Source organism: Gossypium raimondii, chromosome 11 (genome assembly GCF_025698545.1).
Source record: "Gossypium raimondii isolate GPD5lz chromosome 11, ASM2569854v1, whole genome shotgun sequence".
NCBI classification, from domain to species: Eukaryota; Viridiplantae; Streptophyta; class Magnoliopsida; order Malvales; family Malvaceae; genus Gossypium; species Gossypium raimondii.
Window position 1 is genome coordinate 2,789,359 of NC_068575.1, and position 20,977 is coordinate 2,810,335.

The 20,977-nt window shown below is 31.1% G+C and overlaps 2 protein-coding genes across 3 annotated transcripts; both read left to right on the plus strand.

Annotated features, from left to right (window-relative positions):
- The first annotated feature begins 1,630 nt into the window (after positions 1-1,630).
- Positions 1,631-6,310, plus strand: LOC105761557 (histone-lysine N-methyltransferase, H3 lysine-9 specific SUVH1). The gene is made up of 2 exons (XM_012579400.2): positions 1,631-4,266; positions 6,005-6,310. The coding sequence occupies exon 1, from the start codon at positions 2,128-2,130 to the stop codon at positions 4,219-4,221; it is 2,094 nt and encodes a 697-aa protein (XP_012434854.1). The 5' UTR covers positions 1,631-2,127; the 3' UTR covers positions 4,222-4,266; positions 6,005-6,310.
- Positions 6,311-14,483: 8,173 nt separating this feature from the next.
- On the plus strand, positions 14,484-18,716 carry LOC105761556 (ubiquitin-conjugating enzyme E2 22). Of its 2 annotated transcripts, none has more exons than XM_012579397.2 (7): positions 14,484-14,633; positions 15,363-15,474; positions 15,677-15,821; positions 15,905-15,982; positions 16,642-16,754; positions 16,919-17,022; positions 18,208-18,716. In XM_012579397.2, the coding sequence occupies exons 2-7, from the start codon at positions 15,472-15,474 to the stop codon at positions 18,575-18,577; spliced, it is 813 nt and encodes a 270-aa protein (XP_012434851.1). In that variant the 5' UTR covers positions 14,484-14,633; positions 15,363-15,471; the 3' UTR covers positions 18,578-18,716. The 2 variants fall into 2 exon arrangements, with proteins under 2 accessions (XP_012434851.1, XP_012434853.1); XM_012579399.2 differs by lacking the exon at positions 14,484-14,633 and adding an exon at positions 14,693-14,819.
- Positions 18,717-20,977: the final 2,261 nt, after the last annotated feature.

Sequence of the window (20,977 nt, forward strand, 5' to 3'; positions counted from 1 at the left end):
CATTATTTTCCGAATTTTATTACTTTCAATAAAAATATATTATTTTCGTATTTTATTATTTTATATTATTTCAGTACATTTTGTTTGAAATATTTGTATTAATTATTTCTGAATTTTAAAAATTTAGTAAAAACTTTTACTTGACCCTTTGTTCGTATTTTTTCTTCGCATTTTATTACTTTAAAAATATCATATTTTATAATTTTATTATTTTACATTATTTTAGTACATTAAGTTTGAAATTTATTAATTTAGTGTGTTTTTAAATATACAATTTTTTCAGATTTTATTACTTTTGGTGAATATACAATTTACGTTTTTTTCTTTTCAGTATTTTATGTTTTCTTAAACATATTTTTTATCATTTTATTTTTAATGCTATTTTCTAAAAAACTAATTACAACATGCTAAATAAATTTCATAAAAAATTTATAATCAACATAGAATATACATAACATGGATTTTTCATGCTAAATAAATTTAATAAAATATATATGCTAAATAAAATAATAAAACACATACAATGTGCATAATATAAATTTTTTATACAAATATTACAAAAAAATTAAATTAATACAAAAAAAAATTACCTTTACTTCTTTTTTTCTTTCTTTTTCCTTCCTTCCCTCTTCTTCTTCTTTTTTCTTTCTTTTTTTTTTCTCCTTTCCTTTTCTTTCTTTTTCTTTCTTTCTTCTCCTTTCCCTCTCCTTCTCTTTCCCCCACCCACCAGCCGAATGGTCCCCATTATAAGTGGGGTGGTGCCGCCTGTGGCAGGGGCACCATCAGTGCCGCCTCTGCCACTGGCACCACTGGTGCCGCCTATGACAGCCCCTCCACCAGTGTGTTGTCACGTCGTCAGCAGTTTTTTTTTGTTTTTTTGTATTATTTTGGTAAATAAAAAAAATTTTATAATATTTTGATATTTTTTTATAATATTTTGGTAAAAAACCCCTTTATATCACATACACACATATATATATTTAAAATAAGGATAATATAATTTTTGACTTTTAAACTTAGCAATTAAGTCCACTACGATATTTGTATTTTTTTTAATTTTTGTACTTGAACTTGATAATTAAATCCATTTTAGTCCCTAAACTTGAATTCCATCAAGACTTGATGATGTTACTAATGTTCTTAAAACATGGATTGATCTATTAGACCGACTGGATTGAAAGTTGACCAATATACTGGTCCAAACAAAGAGGTTAAATAAATTGAAACGAAATGCTCAAAATTGGTAAAACTCAAAAATTGGGACAAAAACTAGTAGTTGAACAAGTTGAATCAGTTAATTCTTTAAAATTTTAATTAATTAATTAATTAATTAATGTTGATCTAGTAGTTGAACCAATCAAACTGATTGAATCGAGAACTAATGGTCTGATTATTAGAATACTATATGTGACACTTTAATATTAAACCACGTAATCATCTTAATATCATCAAACTTTCGTACTTTTAAAGTTTAGAGACCAAAATGAATATAGTTACTAAGTTTAGGTATCAAATTGAATAAAAATAAGTACGAAAGTAGACCTGATTGCTAAGTTTAGGGGGCCAAAAATCATATTATCCCATTTTTTAAAAAAAAGATCAAATTTGTATTGAGGGAGTGCTTTAGCTTTTGCACCAGCTCACTTGTTGCTCACTGCTCACTTTCTATGTGCATATTTTCAGGGATTTTTCACTGCATTTCCCGAAACCGAGTCTCTTCAGATTAATCAGTCAAATTTGGTCGTGGGTTTGGAGGTATACTTTTTTCTCAGTAATGGGCTTTCACTTTTTTTCATGAAAATGGGATGAATTCGCACTGATCAATGCTTTTTGCTTTGAATTTGAGGTAAAATTTCCCCTATTTTAATCTATTGGCAGTGCCTTTATTTAGTTTCCAGTAACGTAATTAGCTTAGGTTTCTCCAAATCATTGAGAAAAACGAAGTCACGAATCAATTTGATTTGTATGAAATGAAAAACGGCGGTGGGGAAGACTGGGTGCATAAACCTAGGGTTTTGATTTGAATCTGTTAGCGCTGCCTTTATTTAGATTTTGGGTAACTTTAATTAGTTTAGGGTTCTCTAAATTGTTGAGAATCGAAGTGTCGATCAATTTGATTTGTGTGATATGGAAGACGACGATGGGCAAGACTATGTGGATAAATCTAGGGTTTTGAATGTGCAACCGTTGCGATGTTTGGCTCCTATTTTCCCTTCAACGGCTAGTTTCCCTTCATTTCCCCATCCCCAAGCTGCTTCCCCTTTTATGTGCCCACCTCCTGCTGGTCATTTCCCCCCTGGTTTTGCGTCATTCTACCCGTTTTCGGGTTACCCGGATTCTCACAACATGCAAACTCCTATGCCTTTTGGGTTCAATGGTTCCATTCCGGCGGTTCCTATCAATTCATTCAGGAGTGGAGCAAATGGAGATGCTGGGTCTTCCGGACGGAGTTCGAGAAATCCCGGTCCATCGCAGTATGAAGAAGAAGACGATTATAGTGATTGGGTTCATGTAAATGAAGGTGAAGATTCTAGCAAGGCTGCCACCAAAAAGAAAAGGATTCCGAAGAGGGTGCGAGCTGGCAGTGGCCAGGATATCAATGTTGCTTCCTCCGATGTGGATGTAGATGCTATGGTTGATAAAATTGTTGAGTCATTTAATCTCATGGATTTTGATGCATTCAAGCGAGCTGATGGTGACAAGGATTCGGTAGGATATATACGCATGATCTATGATTTGCTCCGAAGAAAGCTTTCTCAGATTGAGGATTCAAAGGAATCTACTCCAGGAGTAACGAGACGGCCTGACTTAAGAGCAGGGACAATCCTAATGAACAAAGGGATTCGAACCAATGTGAAGAAGAGAATTGGTGTTGTGCCTGGTGTGGAAGTTGGAGATATTTTCTTTTTCAGGATGGAGATGTGTTTGGTTGGGTTACATGCTCCAATTATGGCTGGTATTGATTACATGGGCCTCAAGGTCTCTCAAGATGAAGAGCCAGTAGCAGTTAGTATTGTCTCATCTGGAGGATATGAGGATAATTCGGAGGATGCTGATGTGTTGGTTTATAGTGGTCAAGGTGGCAATATTAATAATAAAGGCATGGAAATAACTGATCAGAAGCTTGAACGGGGCAATCTTGCTTTAGAGAAGAGCTTGCACCGAGGTAATGAGGTTCGAGTGATTCGTGGTGTAAAAGATATAGCAAATCCAACTGGAAAGATTTATGTTTATGATGGTCTTTATAAAATCCAGGAGTCATGGGTGGACAAGGGGAAGTCTGGTTGCAATGTATTTAAGTACAAATTAGTTAGGTTATCCGGGCAGCCTGAAGCGTACACAGTGTGGAAATCTGTTCAGCAATGGAAGGATGGCAGTACTGGTAGAGTTGGGGTTATATCGCATGATCTAACTTCTGGGGCAGAAAGTATACCTGTTTCTCTTGTAAATGATGTTGATGATGAAAAGGGGCCATCAAATTTCACATATTATCCCGGTCTGAAGTACTTGAAACCTGTAAATTCAAATGAATCTTCAACTGGTTGTGGTTGCCATGGTGGATGTCTAGCTGGTAACTCCAGCTGCCCTTGCATTCAAAGAAATGGTGGTAATCTTCCATACACTACAAATGGTGTTCTTGTCAGCCAAAAACCCTTGATACATGAGTGTGGTTCTTCATGCTTATGCCCTCCTAGTTGCAAGAATAGGGTATGTCAGAGTGGTCTGAAAATTCGTTTAGAAGTGTTTAAAACTAAAGATAAAGGTTGGGGTCTAAGGTCATGGGATCCTATCCGCTCCGGGGCTTTTATTTGTGAATATGCAGGGGAGGTAATTGATATTACTAGTGCAGAGGAGCTCAGATGCGTAAACGATGATGATTATATTTTTGATGCAACCCGTACTAATCAGTCGGGGGAAGGTTTCTTGAATGCATCTAATGAGACTCTGAAGATCCCGTTTCCTCTAATTATAAATGCAAAACATGCTGGTAATGTAGCTCGGTTTATGAACCACAGCTGCTCTCCGAATGTATTCTGGCAGCCAGTTTTGCGCGAGAATAGCAAGGAGTGTGATCTCCATATCGTGTTTTATGCTTACAGACACATACCTCCAATGGCTGAGTTGACATATAGCTACGGCATTGTTCCACCAGAGAGAGCTGACGAGAGGAGAAAAAAGTGCCTTTGCGGATCAGCAAAGTGTTTAGGCTACTTTTACTAGTGGTCTACCAACTTGTGAATTCGAAACAGCGTAGTCTTTCAAAAGGTTAGTTATCTCAAATACACTTGATCTTCCTAGATTTGACAAAGTATTGTAGATTAGAGTAGTGGGTCATTATCTTCAGTTGTACAAAGTGCTAGCTTCCCTTTTTCCTTTAAACTTTTTGCTTTCGAGTAGTATTTCTTCCATGAAAATTATTTGATAGTTAAGCTGGCTAGCATTAGAATTGTGACAGACCGATCTTAAACCTAACTTAAACAAAGCTTTGATTGTAGACAAACCAAGCTTAAATCTAACTTTCTAACTTGATGAGACATGAAATAAAGATTTTACGTAACCATTTTAGCCCATCTAAAGTCCTGACTCCTTCCAATATCAAATTGTGGCCTGAATGTTTTAAAAACTGGACCGGTGGTCAAATTGGTCAAACCACTGGTTCCCGGTTTGATTGGTTTGATTACCAGTCCAACAATAATTAAACAATCAATTAAATGTTCATAAAATTTATTAAAAAAATTATGAACCGGACGGTTCAACCGTCGATTTGTTGTCTCGATTTCCTTTTTACCAGTTTTGAGCAGTTCAATCCCTTTGTCCAGACCAGTATATCGGCCAGTTCCTGGTCTGGTTCCAACAGCACTGGAATTTCTTTATTTCTCTCCTGTTTTTTTTTGTTCGAAGAATTTCTTTATTTCCTTGAAACTTTATCGTTGTGAATATTGAATCAGTTCAAATGCTGACTAAGAATCTCTATTCCCCTTGGCACCTAATGCTTTTGTTGTCACATAACTTATGTAATTTCATAAGTGGGGTTAAGAAACCGCCAAGTGTTCTTAAGTGATATTTAAAAAATAAATAAGACAGATGGCGGTTTCTTAAATCCCTTTGCGGAGTTAAAACTCTAAAGTCAATGTATCAAATATTATTTCTTAAGATTTAGATGAAGATTGCTATCATTGTGATTCAAAGGCTTTTGTGTGTTTAAACTGATCAGGGATTAAGGAAAGATCACTTGAACCATTTAGGGGTATTAGAAGTGCTCAATGATGCGGATGTGCCAAAGTTCTCTTTAATTTCCTTGGTGTGGTTTTCTGCTGACAAGATAGGCATAAAAATATTTAAATTAAAGGAAAAAAAGCCCGCCCGATTTAAATTCTCTTCGATTTCTTTTATTTTCTTTTCTCATTAGACCTTTACTAGTAAGAGAGGGAAGTATCAATCTCTTTCCAATATTTTAGTATTCAACAATAGACATGGACCATTAAGAAATCATGCCAATCGAGCAATATAAGAATTTGCATGTTTTATAGATAAACTAGGTCACTCACACATATACACGGCGCTTAGAGGGGTCAAGCCAGAAAATTGCTTTGGGGAGGCAGGGATGAATTATAAATTTTAAAGGGGGCAAAGTGCAATTTTACCATTATACTAAAATGTAAGTTAACAAAATTTGAAGGGACTAAATAGGAGATTTATCTTCGCCCCCTGTCTGTCCCCTCCTCGTCTACGCCCAAGGCAATGTAAGGATTCTAGTGCCTCGAGTGCACCTTGTGTGCTATCATGAAGAAGCACCTTTATCTTTTCCTCTCTTTTTTCCCATCATTTTCAAGTATTTGCATCCGTTTCTTTCCCTTTCTTGCCTCTGTTAGATGGCCGTGAATAACTTTACTATTCCAACTAGTCAAAGTATGAGTTGCCTTTATAATCTTCACTTTCATGTTACATGATGTGATTCATGAATGTATTTCTGCTGTATGATTTGGGCAAATGATTTTTACAGGATATGAAGGCATATGAATGTTTCTGTTTGTGGCTCTGCTGAACTTTGCACAAAATGGTCCTTTCTGCCCCCTCTTCTGCTTTTAACATTACAGGTCCCCCCCCCCAATACTATTACTTTGTAATGAAGTTTTCTAGAACTTCTAGCATGGAAACATTAGCAGAAATGCTGATTAAATCACGTATGTATAGTCTATGTTTCTGTAATCATTCTATATGTCTGCTTGTTTCTCTCTACGTTTAGGGGGGTTTTTGTGACATTGCACGAAAGTAAAAGTAATTAATACAGTAGAAAAAAGAATTTGTATATTAGATGTTATGATTAGATCAGTCCATGGGCCAGGCTGGGCCCTAACAAAATTTTACGCTGGTTTGATCGGCTTAGGCCTAAATTTTTTCCTAAGCTTGGCCCGGCCTGTATTAAAAAAAATTATCTTATTTTTTATATAAAAGTAAAAAATATAATACCTCAAAAACACTAAAAATATTAAAATAAATATTTTCAACAAACTGAAAATAAATTAAAAAATTTTCCATACTTAAATAGCACTAAGATGGGTGTAACTTGATAAGCAAATGCTTTTAAAACAACAATAAGATAAGAGTTATATAATAACCAAATAATAACAATAAAATGGTAGCATGACAACAAAATAGTGAGAAAACATTAATTTTTTTTTTTTGTAAATTTGGGTCAAGTCGGGCTTGGGTTGAAAATATTTTACTCTAAATGCTTGAAAAACAGGTTTTATTTTTTTGTTCGAATCCATCTTTCAGACTTATATTTTTATTCAAACATTCTTAATTTTTAGGGAACTTTCGAGCCGGGTCGGGTGGCCCGATTCATGAACAAGTCTAGTATTGATACACTGCTAGTGAATTAAACAATGATGACATGTAATGGTGTCATCATCAGGTTCACTAGGGACGGTGATATGTAGAATGAAACAAATACACACTTTTTTTTGGTAGGATTGTGTATAATCTTAACACACTTTCAGAGAATTAGATTATGGTAAATCATTTTCATTTGAAGTGTTACCATTAGGTTTACTACGGATTAATAAGAATCTCTACCGTCCATGTATTAAATATAAACCTTTAAGAAGATGTATATATTTGGTGCATTATATGATGACACATTATCAAAAAGTATTTTTTGAAAAATCGGATCAAAGTAATTAATTTAAAATCAAAATAATTTAAACTGAATATTCAAAATAATCTAAGCTCAAAATAATTTAAATTCATAAATCAAATTCAAAGATAGTTTGTGGAAAATAATTGAAAAATTGTAAGTGGAATCAATTATGGTATTTGAACGGTTTTAAAATACAAGTTAAAAATTTTATGGTTATTTTAAAGTTATTTGAGTTAAATTTGATTTATAATACATATATTTTTATAATGTAAAAGAAATTATATCTAAAATAGTGAATATGACTTAAAACATTCATATAATAATTTATCAAAAATATTATATAAGGTTTATTGATATATTTTATTTATTTAAAATTTAATTTTTTTTGAAATATGAAATTTTTAAAATTTTATCAAAGTTCGAAACTTTAAAACAAAATTCATTTTATCAAATAAAATTTAAAGTATAATCCCAAATTTTATATTAAAACGAAAATAAAAATAAATTGAACCAAATTATTATTCCCTGTTTAAAATTTTTCTAAATCCCAACCAAACCTAACTCACCTACTTGTGAGTTTGACCAGTTTAGTTTGACCAACTCTATTATGATGGTCCAATTATTAATGGTTTATTTTATTTGGCATCAAAATTTTTTTTAATATGACAACTAAATATTTGTTTGGTAATGTTATCTGATTTCCTATATGCAAAAACAAAGTTATCCATATTTGTTGGAAAGCCATTGACCAAAAAATGGTTGAAAATTTAGGATTTAATGATAAATTTGGCGACTAGCGTTTACATGTTTTATCAAAATGACTTTAATTGTATTTTTGAGTCTTTTTTTGCTATCAACTTTTTTTTAAACAGATTTGATAGTATTAGCGTTAAAAAAATTAACGGAGTGATGTGGAATTTCACACTTGGAATATTTTTAATGAAATATAATATAGTACTTAGATAACCCAATAAAATAATTAAATGTGAAAAACAAAAATAAATAAATAAACAAATCATTAAGTTAAAAAAAGAAAAATTATCTAAAAATGTTTTAAAATGAATGTATTTTTATTTGATTTATTAATTGTCTTTTAAAATCTCTCAAGAAACAAACGTATGGATTCATTTTGAAACTTTTTTAGATAATTAAGTTTATTTTCTTTAAATCAAGAGTTATTTTTATTTACTTATTTATTTTATTATTTTTACATGTAATCATTTTATTGGGTTACTTAAGTAATAATTCATTAACTTTTTAACGGTACTTTCATCAAATATGTTAAAAAATCAAATTGGAAAAAATAATAAAGGTGGATTGCTAAAAAAACTCAAAAATACAATTAGGGCCATTTTGACAAAACATGTAAACGTTAGTGGCCAAATTTATCGTTAAATCAAATTTTAGAATTTTTTAAATAATTATAATCACAATTAGTACAATTTTACGTGTAAATAAGAACATATCAATCAATACAATATACAAAATGGAATTATAATCAATATATTCGTATAATTCCAATCAAAATCAATCGTTACGATATATAAATTCACACTTTATTTATACAGGATGGGGCTCGAATATGAATTTTTGAAAAATTTCATCAAGTCGTGTCTCATAGGAGAAAAGCTCGAATTTTTTTCTACAAAAAAAAATTTCTTTTTCTATGATGTTCACAAGTAAATAGTGAATATATATTAATTATTAGGTTCATAAAATAAATTTAATATTTAATGTTTAAATATTTTGTGAATTTGGCTATTATTTTTAGTTAAATCTAACCATTAATCTTTAAAAATAGTTAAATTGATTTTTAAACGAAAATATTGACTAAAACATTAATCTTTAACAATCTTGGTGTGGCAACTCGTATGACAATCCATGTGTATTTCATCTTGACATAACACAACTTTGTCTTATATGTGAACTCAACAAATGATTTAAAATTAAAATTATAAAAAATAAATTTTTATATAATAAATATTCAAGATATATTACATTAAATATAATAAATAAATATTATAATATTATCATATATATATATAGATTTAAATATTTTAACATTATTTTTTTAATATAATATTGGAGTGGGGACGAGATTACACGGTTTGAATCCGTACCAAACGAATGTTTGATAAGAGTTTTAACTATCGCTCCATACAAATCAATATTAATTTGAGTTAAAAACATTATATGATACATGAGTTTAGCTTCGATGTTTGATTCAGTATCCAAGTTTTTTTTTTGTCTTAATCTGGTACTTGAGTTTGGCTTCAATATTCAATTTGATACCTGAGTTTTTTTTTCGCCTGATGTTTTCTTACTAAAGCACACATGTCAAATATTCATTGGATCACATTATACCATTTAGTCTAGGTACCGAAATAAACATTAAAGCCAAGCTTAGATACCAAACGAGAATAAATAAAAAAAACTTAGATGTCAAATTAAATATTAAAAATAAATTCGGATACCAGATGATATATTAACCTTTTATTATTTTAAAATTTTAAAAAATATATAATTAATTTATAAAATCTGTCCACCGCCAATAGATAAAAAGATTGGCTTCTTATTTTGAATTGTGCTGATAATATAAATATAATTTTTAAAATATAAAACAAAATAAATATTGATAATTGTTTAAAAAAATAAAAAAAGGAATAATTTAGTAAACAGAATAAATAAATAAAATAGGCAGAGTAACGGCTATGTGAGGAGGACCCTCCAACGGTCAACAAGTGGGGCCCTTCAAAATTAATTGTCAATTATTTTATTTTATAATGATAAAATAATAATATATTTTAAATTTTGAGAAAAAGCTTCTCGTCCCGACAGTCTAAAGCTATTCACCGAAGACTTTTTTTTCTAGGGATAAACTATTTTTTAGTCCTTAAACTTAGTAATCATTCTTAATTTGGTCCTTAATTTTTTCGAGTCCACGTTTGTTTTTGAACTTGTCAAATTTTTGAAAATTGGTCGCAGTGATGATGTTACACTAACAGATTGTGACACATTGTTACCTATTTTTTTTTAAATTGAGATAAGTTGTTAAATTTCAAGACTAATGTGGTAAAAGTTGCAAAGTTCAAGGAGAAATGTGGATAAAAAAAGTTTAGGGACTTTTATTTCAAATAATAAAAGTAATGTTCAATATTGAGTTTTATCCCTTTATTTTATGAAAATTGAGAATTTAGTTCGTCTGTTTAAATTTGTTAGAGTTTGTTCTTTCTATTTTACCAATATCGAGATGTTAGTCTTTTTGCTAATTTATTGCATATAAATTGTTGAACTACTAATTTCCAAGCTAACAATTTAATATCGACGTTTAACAATGTTACCTCAATTGGACTAATTTCTCAATTTTAATAAAGTATGAGAACCAAGTTGTAACAAACTAAAATAGAAAGATAATTTCTCTACTTTTATAAAATAAAGGGATGAACTTCAGAATTAAACCATCTTTTTTATTTTAAAAAAACCCGCCTTCCCTAAAACTAATATTAAAGCAAAGCAAACAACGCTCCGCCTCCGCTCAAGAAAACTCCCTTCCCTACGTACCCTTCAATCATTACATAATTTACGATGGTTGCCCTTATTCTTTACTTTTAATGGATAATATAATTTTTAGCCCCTGAACTTAACGAATAAGTCCATTTTGGTACCTGTATTTTTTTGTCCACTTTGATCATTGAATTTGACGACTAGATCCATTTTGATCTCTAAACTTGGATTTTGTCAAGATTTGATGATTTCCCTAGTGTCATTGGAACAAGGCCGAATTGACAAACCTAGAACTAATCGATATAACGATTTGAGCAAAAATGTTGAACCGATTAACTCAACAATTGCTTGTAATTGGTAAAAAAAAAAAGATAGCTGGACCGATTTTTTTAATATTTAGATTTTATGAAAATTTAATTATTGTTGATCCAGTGGTCGAATTGATTCAATCAATAATTGGTGGTCTGAGATGTTCAACCATTGGTCTGGTTATTAAAACACTAAATGTGATTATATGGCACAATCTCTGAATGCCATGTCATCAAACTTTTTATACTTTTTTAAAGTTCAAGGGCCAAAAATTATATTATCCCTTTTTTTTTACACTCGTCTTTGTTGATCTCGATTAAAATTGGAGTCAAGTCGAGAAATGTTGTCGTAACTGAATCAATTCAACCGATAAAACCCATTGGACTGGGAACTAACCTAGATACCAATCCAAAAATGGCAAAAAGTGATTTGACACACAAACTCATACAAGCCAACTTTATGATTTTTAAAGATTTTTTTAAAGAAATTTTGATAATTTATTTACTTTATACCGAACAAATCAATTAGATTGGAAATTAATGGTCTGATCAATTCAACCATCAGTTCAGTTTAAAAAATGTTGAAGTGAGGTTAAGTCTCTAAACAGGGTAAAAAATTTTAACATTATTTTCTCTATTTATAGGATTTAAATTCAAGACCTTATTTAAAAATATCGATCTTCTTTATCACTCGACACAACATATTTTTTTTGTTTATTTAATTTATAGTAAAACAAAATTATAGAATTGATTTTACTACTTAGCTTAGGATTCATTTCATCAATAAAATTACTTAATTTTTAAATTAAGATTACAATAAAAATAATAAAATAAAGAGTATTTTTAAGTCTTATTTTTCAATAAAAAATAACCACTAAAAACAATTACTTGTTTAGAAACTATTTTTAATTTTAAAATTTATCAAAAGTTTCTTTCAAATTTTAATTCCTTCAAAATAAAATTAGTATTTTCACTGACATGTTTGGTGTGTATATTATTACATCAACTCAATTAAAAATTATATAAAAATAATCATAATTATTTAATACATTGTCGTAGAATTTTTAAACTCGTAAGTAGATTGAGTTGATACGTGTCACATTTTCTTATATAATTATTTTTTTACCACATCTTGTAATACATATGTTAAACTCTCAATCCGTTTGTAGAGTCTAAAACCTTTCTTGGCGGTGTATTAAATAATTTTCCTAAAAATAAAATATCAACAAATAATAATAAAAATGGTATAATGTCTTGTTTGGCTCTCTAACTTAAAAAAGAAGAGAAGTAATATTTAGTGACTAAAGAAACATCTATTCATTTAGTCCCTGATAATTTTTGTCATTTCAGTCCTTAAACTTTTTTTGCTTCACATTGATCTTGTTTTTCTGTAGCTTTTCTCAAATTGGTCTCTAACTTGAATTTTATTGTAGTGCGATGATGTGATACTCTGAGATTGTACTATATTATCATAACTTAATTTAATCTAAGTTCAAAATCAAATTAAAAAAATTTAAGTCCCAAAATTAATGTAAATTAAAAAGTTTTAAGGATCGAGTTAAAAAAATTGTTTAGATCACAGATTAAATGTTGCTTTATTTATTTATTTTGTTTAAAAACTAATGTATTAAATTCTAATTCTAAAACATTTTATTATTATGAACTTTCAGAGTAGGAACATATCTTCTTTTAATGTATTTAATATTTTTTAAAATACATATTTTATATTTTAAAGAGATTTTTAAAATAATATTTTAAAGAGAATAAAATATTTGGACAACAAAAATAATAGTGCCAACTATTAGTAAATTTATTTGTTGATCACCTAACTATTTAATTTTATAATTTTTGTCACCAATTGTTTAACTGTAGTAATTTTAAAAAATGCATAATAGTAATTTTAATATTTGATATTTATATATTCATCAATTTAATCTTGATTCTAAAAATTTAACCCTCAACATTTACATATTATGTAAATTTTTTTCAGTTTTGCTTTTTTTGTGACCTCTTTTAGCTTAAAAACTAAAAAATAAATAAATTTATCAGCTAAATTTTGATGGGAAAAATAAAAAATGGAAACACCAAAAATCCAAGATACTAATTTTCATGTTTTATCATTCTTTTAAAATTAATCCTCAGTGTCACAAGAAAATAAAATTACAAAAAAGACCAAATTACACAATGTATAAATGTTAAGGGTTAAATTTTTTATAACCAAGACTAATTTAACATAATTTATAAATGTTGAGAATAAAATTTGCTATTATATTTAATTTGAAAGCTGCCACCGTCGGCTGGTGACAAAAAAATAATTAAATAGTCGAATGATCATTTTATAACTTTTGATCAAAAAGTAATTTTACTAATAATTGGGTCACAATGTAAGAATAAAAATACTTTTTGAGTAAAATAATAAAATAATTGAAATTAGAGGATGGGGGTTTTCCTAGGAGAAAAGTGAGGCTTAATTAGTGATTTCATTATCGCAGATAGAGTAGTTCTATATTTTTTCCACGCGCATTTAAAAGTGTGAAACACACATGCCAGGTCTCAAGGCTTTTCATATCGATCTTGAGGAAGGTGCGTGAAACGTAAACTATTACAAGTCCATGTTTATAAATCAAATCCCGTGAATCTCGTGTGGGCCGGTCTCAAATAAAATCTCTTTTCTTATTTGTCGAAAGAATAAAATGTCTTTCACTCCTCGTGATGCTTTGATTGATTAAAATTGATGTGTAATATTTTGTGTATTTAAAATAATTTTTTTAAAAATTAATTAATTACACTTTCTGATCATTGTTATCAATATAGGAGGACGGGAGTTTGAGTGTATTAAAATATATTGTTTTAATTATGAGTTTGGGAATTGAGATCGACTATGAGTAGTTCTAAGCATTATGTAAAAAAAAACAAATATGATTAAAATTTTATGCAATAGCTTAATGGTCAAGGGTGTTTATTGCTCCAGGTGTGGCTTAAGTTCGAGTTGTGTTAATTGTATTGGTTTTTTGGGCTTTGCCTGGGACCTAATTTTGTTGATTTTTTAGATTAAAGATCAATTGATAAAATATCTAAACATTGAAGGGCTAAATTTGTTACTAGGTCAATAAAAGAAGACCAACGTTATCTTTTTGTTACTCGTCTAATTGCGACTAACGAGAGAGTGGCTAAAATATTTGATTTCAAAAAATTGAATGACTAAATTGAAAAAATTAATAATCGAGTGACCAAAATAGAATTAAAGGTATAGTTGAGTGAAATTTTTGTAGTTTACCCTATAATTTAAATACAATTTAAAGGATTAATCTCAAATTTTAGCATAGTAGAAGAAGGAAAACCAAAATTATACGTTTTCTCAAATAAAAATCCTTAAAAATTACATTTTTCGAAATCGTTTTTTTAAAAAAAAAAGAAGAAAAAAGAAAGTGGGGACAAACAACGGGTATTGATAGATGGTCAGTACTACTGAAGCTGTGCCCAGCAATATCGTTTTGAATAAATAAATAAATAAATAAATAAATAAATAAATAAATAAATAAATAAAAAATTTTAAAAATTTAAATTAAAATAAATTAAAAAGCTCTCCTCAAAATCAACCAATCAATCATTTCTCTACTTTCAATCCAAGGCGAGAGAGAGAGAGAGATCGCCTTCTCAGGCTTTTGTGCCCTAAGGTAAATTTTTTGTTCCCCATTTGTTCTTCTGGGTCGATTCTCAAATTCTTGTTTGATCTCAGATTCTTTATATTTCCATTTTTTTTAATTTTTGGGGTTTAATTTAATATTCTTTTGGGTAAAAAGGAAAAGTAGAATGATCGATTCTTTTTCTCTTTCGATGATTATGCTTTCTTGGTGAAATGGGTATGTGAAAGAGATTCTTTTCTTGGTTGATCTTTGATTTGGGTCTTTTTTTTTGTCGTGGTTTAAATAGATTTGAAATGGGTTTTTGAAGGGTTGAACCACTGATTTTACTTGATTTAGTTTTGGTTTTGAAATTCAGTTGTTGGGTTAAAGACCCTTTTTTATTTCTCTCTTTTGGGGTTTTTGATTTTTTGTTCATAGTTTTGAGTTGCTGATTATAGGGGGAATAGCCCCTTGCTGCATGTTTCAAGCAGATTTTGTTTTTGATTTACCACTTACGATCTACATACTGTATATGAAGTTAAGACTTAATCGAAAAACCCGGTTTTCAAAGAAAGTAAGGCATAAGTATTATATTTGCTCAATCTATTTTGTGCTGCAGATTTAAGCTTTTGATAATCTATGGATGCTAGTTGTGTCTGTTTGAATGCAAAAAGCAAAATGGAATTTGATTTCGTTTTGTTTCATCTGGAGTATGAAATGTTAGCTTTAATTTCTGATTCTTTGTTTTTAATGTGTTGTTTAATTGTTTTGGAGTTGCAGAATTCTCACTTTTCTCGCTGTAAATAAGTGCAAAAGTCGGTGAACTTTTGGGGACGTGTTCTTACTGAGGTTCAGAGCCTTCATTCGAGGATTCTTGTTCTTCCTTAGCATGGTAATTTTCTGCGGTTTGCTTTACACTGTTTGTATCTTTTGACTGTTTTGTTGGAAAAGATTAATTCGTTCTTTCTTAGGTTGATGGTCACACGTTTTTATTTGTTGTATATAGTTCGAATTAAAGAAAAAAAAAATGGTCCTATATATATGTGTGTGTGTATTATGTGGATTCTTATTTCAATCTATTGTGTTTTTGTTAGGCAACCAATGAAAATCTTCCACCAAATGTTATAAAGCAACTGGCAAAGGAATTGAAGGGTCTTGACGAATCACCTCCGGAAGGAATTAAAGTTGGTGTAAATGATGATGATTTTTCGATCATTTATGCTGACATTGAAGGGCCAGGCACGTAATTCTGTCCGAACATATTACTTCCTTTGTGGCATGCTTTTTACGTTTTGAGACTGATAATTTTTTTGGCTTTGCAGCTGGGACTCCATATGAAAATGGTGTTTTCCGTATGAAGTTGTTACTGTCTCATGATTTCCCTCATTCTCCTCCGAAAGGTATGTCAGGTTTTTAATTTTCCTCAACTTCATTGCTTGCGATTTTTGTTTCGGTCCGTTTTTAAGCCAATCATACTGTATTTGCGGTATTCAAACCTTATGGTGATTCCATATGTTGAAAAACTGTTTTATTTTGGTTAAACTCTGCTATAAGTCCTTGTACTTTGCAAAAGTTGTGGATTTAGTCCCCATAATTTGGTTGTTTTTAGTCCCTGTACTTTTCGAATTTTAAAATTTCAGTCATTACCAAATGATAACCATTAAATTCATTCAGTTAAGTTTTGCTATTTTCAGAATGTGATGTGACAAGAATATTATTATATGTGTAATGACATGTCAGCTTGTTATTTCAAAGTATTATTTGCTAAAAATTCAGTTGATGGATTAACAACTGTCATTGCGTCAAGATTGAAATTTCAAAATTTGAAAAATATTAGGGACTTAAAATGATCCAATTGGAGAATATGGACTAAATCTACAATTATATGCATAGTAGAGGGATTAAAATTGATCAATTTGGGAAATGCAGGGATTAAAATTGATCAAATTAAAGTACAGAGACTAAATCTAGAATTTTTGCAAAGTACAGGGACTAATAGCAGAATTTAACCTTTTGATTTTGTGCAATACTGAATATCTGAAGTCCATCTGTACTGCAGGCTACTTTCTGACCAAGATTTTTCATCCAAATATTGCACCCAATGGGGAAATCTGTGTAAACACACTAAAAAAGGATTGGAATCCAAGTCTTGGATTACGACACGTACTCATCGTAAGTTCCACTGGACCGTAGACGTTATACTATATATCTCTTTTTATCAGTTTGTTTGATAAGATCTGCTCGAGAATTGTGAATTTCATTTAGAATTTCAGCTTTTACTTCTCCGGCTTCATCATGTCTTTTATTTTCCTTGGCACCAATCAATGCCACTGCAGATAGTTAGGTGTTTATTGATTGAACCATATCCAGAATCTGCACTAAATGAACAGGCTGGCAAGATGCTGCTTGAAAATTATGACGAGTATGCCCGGCATGCCAGGTGAGGCTTGCCTAACCCATCTCTATATCTAACACCTTTATACGTTATTCGTTTAATATTTCACGATGTGGAACCGTAGAACATTAAATGCGATAGAATTTGGAACAGTACAAAGTGTTGTTTTGTTGTTTTCTATTAGAAATTCCTTCAGCTGGAAGGACATAAACTCGGCTAACCTTGGCTGAATCCATTGTCTTTGCTTTCGGGTAATACCACTTTAATTGTTTGACTTTTTCTACGACCGGACAGTCAAGATTTCAAATACAGTGGTATATTGTGCCCTACAGATACTAGATTATAGTATAGTATAGGGTTAATATAGCTATTAGTCCTTAAACTTGGTAATTAGGTCCACTTGGTACCTAAACTTTGGCAACTAGGTCCATGTTGGTTTTTGAACTTGGCAAATGTAAAAGTTTGGTGTGATTTTCAGGTGACATGGCTTAATTAAACTTTTACATTTGTCAAGTTCGAATACTAAAGTGAGCAAATAAAAAACCACGGTACCAAAGTGGACCCATTATTGTTTGGTCAAAATCTGCTATTAGACCTTGTACTTTGCGTAAGTTGTGAATTTAGTACATGTACCTTAATTTGGTCATTTATAGTTCATGTACTTTTAGAATTTGAAAATTTTAGTCCTAACCAAATGACAACTATTAAATTCATAAAGTTGTTATTTTTAAAATTTAATGTGTCAAACATATTATCATATGTGTAATGCTATATTTGTTTGTTATTTTTCACATATTATTCACAAAAAATTAGTTAATAGGTTTAATGATTGTCGTTTGCATTAAGATTAAAATTTTAAAATTGAAATATATAGCCACTAATACTGATCCAATTGGTGAATTGTACTAAATCTATAACTTTAGGCATAATACAGGACTAATGACATAATTTAACCAAACATATTTAATTGTTACCATTGGGTCAGGATTAAAATTTTAAAATTTGAGAAGTACGGGGACTAAAATCAATCAAATTAAAGTACAGGTACTAAGTCCACAATTTATGTATAGTACAGGGTCTAATAGTGGAATTTGACTTTATTGTTTTGTTAGTTTTAAGATTGAAATAGGAAGGTCCAAAGATGGTATGAGTGATGCATTCTTAAAGGAATTCAAATGGAATTGCCCACAAAAAATGCAGGTCTCACAATCTTCTGTTCTTAAAACACAGGCTTTATACTGGAATCCATGCGAAACCAAAACCGAAGTTGAAATCAGGAGCTATTTGTGAGTCAACTACAGCATTGAACGTGGAGCAGCATAATACCTCGGTTCTGAATATCGAGCAGAAAAATGCAGCAAGTGGTGCCGGGTTATCATTGCCATCCCCACTCGCTCCGTCATCGACAAAAGGAGGCAACAATCCAGACCATCAGCCGCAGCTGCAGCAGCAGCCTATAGTTCCGGCAACTGAAACTGGAGTTAGTGGAACAGCCGTCGTAGGAATCTCGGGAACTGCTCCTAAGAAGGAAGGTCTGTCGAAAATCCCTGCAGACAAGAAGAAAATGGATGCTAGAAAGAAAAGTCTCAAGAGATTGTAAAACCATAGGTTTTTTTTATAAGTAATAAGATATAATTAAAAGAACTTTGTAAGGGTTCGGAAATTGGTTGTTTTCTGGTGTAATGGATGCTTCATTCTGAGAAGGTGATGATCAAATTTGCACGTTGTTTTCCGTCTCATATTTGTGGGCTTATGGCTGCATAGACAGGGTTGCATATATATCATTAATCCAAAATTAGGATACTGTTCAATATAAGGTACATCCTTGCATGTAGCTAGTTAAGAGAATTTAAATAGCTAAGAGGATTACTACATAAAAAATATATTATGAACTGATAAAACATCGGATGAGTCAAGTTGAAAGTTACCTCCAATTCGGGCTAACACATCAGAGAGCATTCTACACTCATGAATCATGCGTAAGTGACTTAAAAGTCATAATGTGGAGGAGCATTCTACACTCATCAATTAGAGAGAATAAATGCATGTTAGAGACTTTAGCAGTAGACATAAATTGAATAATGGTAGTAGCATCTACTTTAATCTCAAGATTTGTAATATTCAAATCCTTGGCTATTGAAAACTCATCTCTCAATGCCTATACCTTCGCTTCAATGCTGGTGGCTCTTGGAATATGTCAATACGCTCTAACTATCCAACCACATGAATGATTCCTAATGAGAATTTCAGCCCCCACTCTTTCATGGTTTTCGATGGATGATCTATCAATATTAAGTTTGAACCAACCCCCACTCACTTAGGCAGTTAGGCCCAAAGGCAAGAGCATTACCAGTAAGCCAAACTTCCCATAAAGTGAAAGTAGACCTGTTTATGGGTCGGATTACTTGTCTAAGCACAAAGGCTCGCCTAAAAATTTAGGAGGGTTTGGGTAAAAATATTAGGCTTGGAAAATGAGTTTGGGAAAATGAGTTGAGGTCAATTTGAACATTCAAGGCGCGAGCTTGGCCCAGCCCGACCCAAATTTAAATTTATAATACTTTATATTATGTTCTTTTTATACATGTAATTTATAACACTTAAAAAAGTAAATCTATACTAAATATATAATAATGTAAACATTAGAAAAATGTTAAGATGACTAGATAAGAAATTTTAATAAATAAAAAATATATTAAATTAAAATAATATAAATATATATTTTAAAAATTAAAAATAACATGGGTAGGCTTAAAACGAGCTTGGGTTAGCCTTTTGCAAATATGGAAGGCTTGGGCAAAATTTTAGGCGCATATTTCGGGTTGGGTCTAACGGGGCTTGGGCAAGCATAAAATGTGTTAATATCACGCTTAGCCCTGATCCGAAATTAACTTAGCCCGGCCTATGAACTGATTTAGGTGAAAGTAAAAAGGACATTCCAATGAATTTTTGGTTTGGTTGCCCAAATTTTGGAAGATAGATTAGTTGCAAGCTCGTTCTCCCAAGTGGCACCAGTTATGGGAGAGATTTGGGCATAAGCGCAAATCAAATCCTAAAACCTACTAGTAACTTGGCCATCCCTAAATAAATGTTGAATATCCTTATGTGAATTGATGTAAAGTGGGTATCAATCCTCTAGGAAATTTCTATGTTGAAGGAAAGTTTTAGTCGGGACAAATTTAAACCCACGTTTTCATAGGAATATTTTCGGTTTCGAAGGCAACTTAGATCCCTAAATATATGTCCACAAGTGAGAGTTTGGACTAGGCACTGACAGACACTTCTCTAAAGCCATAGAATACGCACACGCAAGTGTGAAGCAACTAGTCTTCGATGGTCCCCAACAAATAATATCACTTTCCATAGATGACTCTAGTATTTGGGTGCTTAAGAAAGCATCAACCATATCTCCTAGAATATGGTTGGAAAAACAATGGGGGTCTATATTCATCCTATTTGACTCTCGCATGACTAAACGTTTAGTTACCTTCCTCTTGCCTAAGTAGGCCTTGGATTTGTTCTCGTACTGGTCCAAATCCTAACTAATTATCAAACAAAAAATTAACTATTCTACCATTTTGAATGATCCATCCGATCCCTGAAGCAAGAATTGGACTAATCTTACGTATGGAGTTCCATATGGTAAAAATATTCTTCACAGCATGAGGGTTCCTTGGGTCCCGAAGGTATTTAGCTTTAAGAGTTTGGGGCCAGAGATTGTCCTCATGAAGTAGTCTCCAACCTAATTTAACCAGGAAGGCTTGAGTTTTTTTTTTGTTTGGCTTGGGGTATACCCATATCTCCTTTTATCCTTAGGGTGAGTAACAGTTTCCCACTTAATTAAGTGTAGCTTTGAAGCTAACTCACTTCCTCCCCGAAGGAAATTTCTGTTGATACAATCAAGATGATTCAAAATAGAGGTAAGAAGTAATCGAAATTGGATGAAATAGTTTGGGATGGTAGCCATAGTGTACTAAATAAGAACTAAACAACTCGTTGGAGA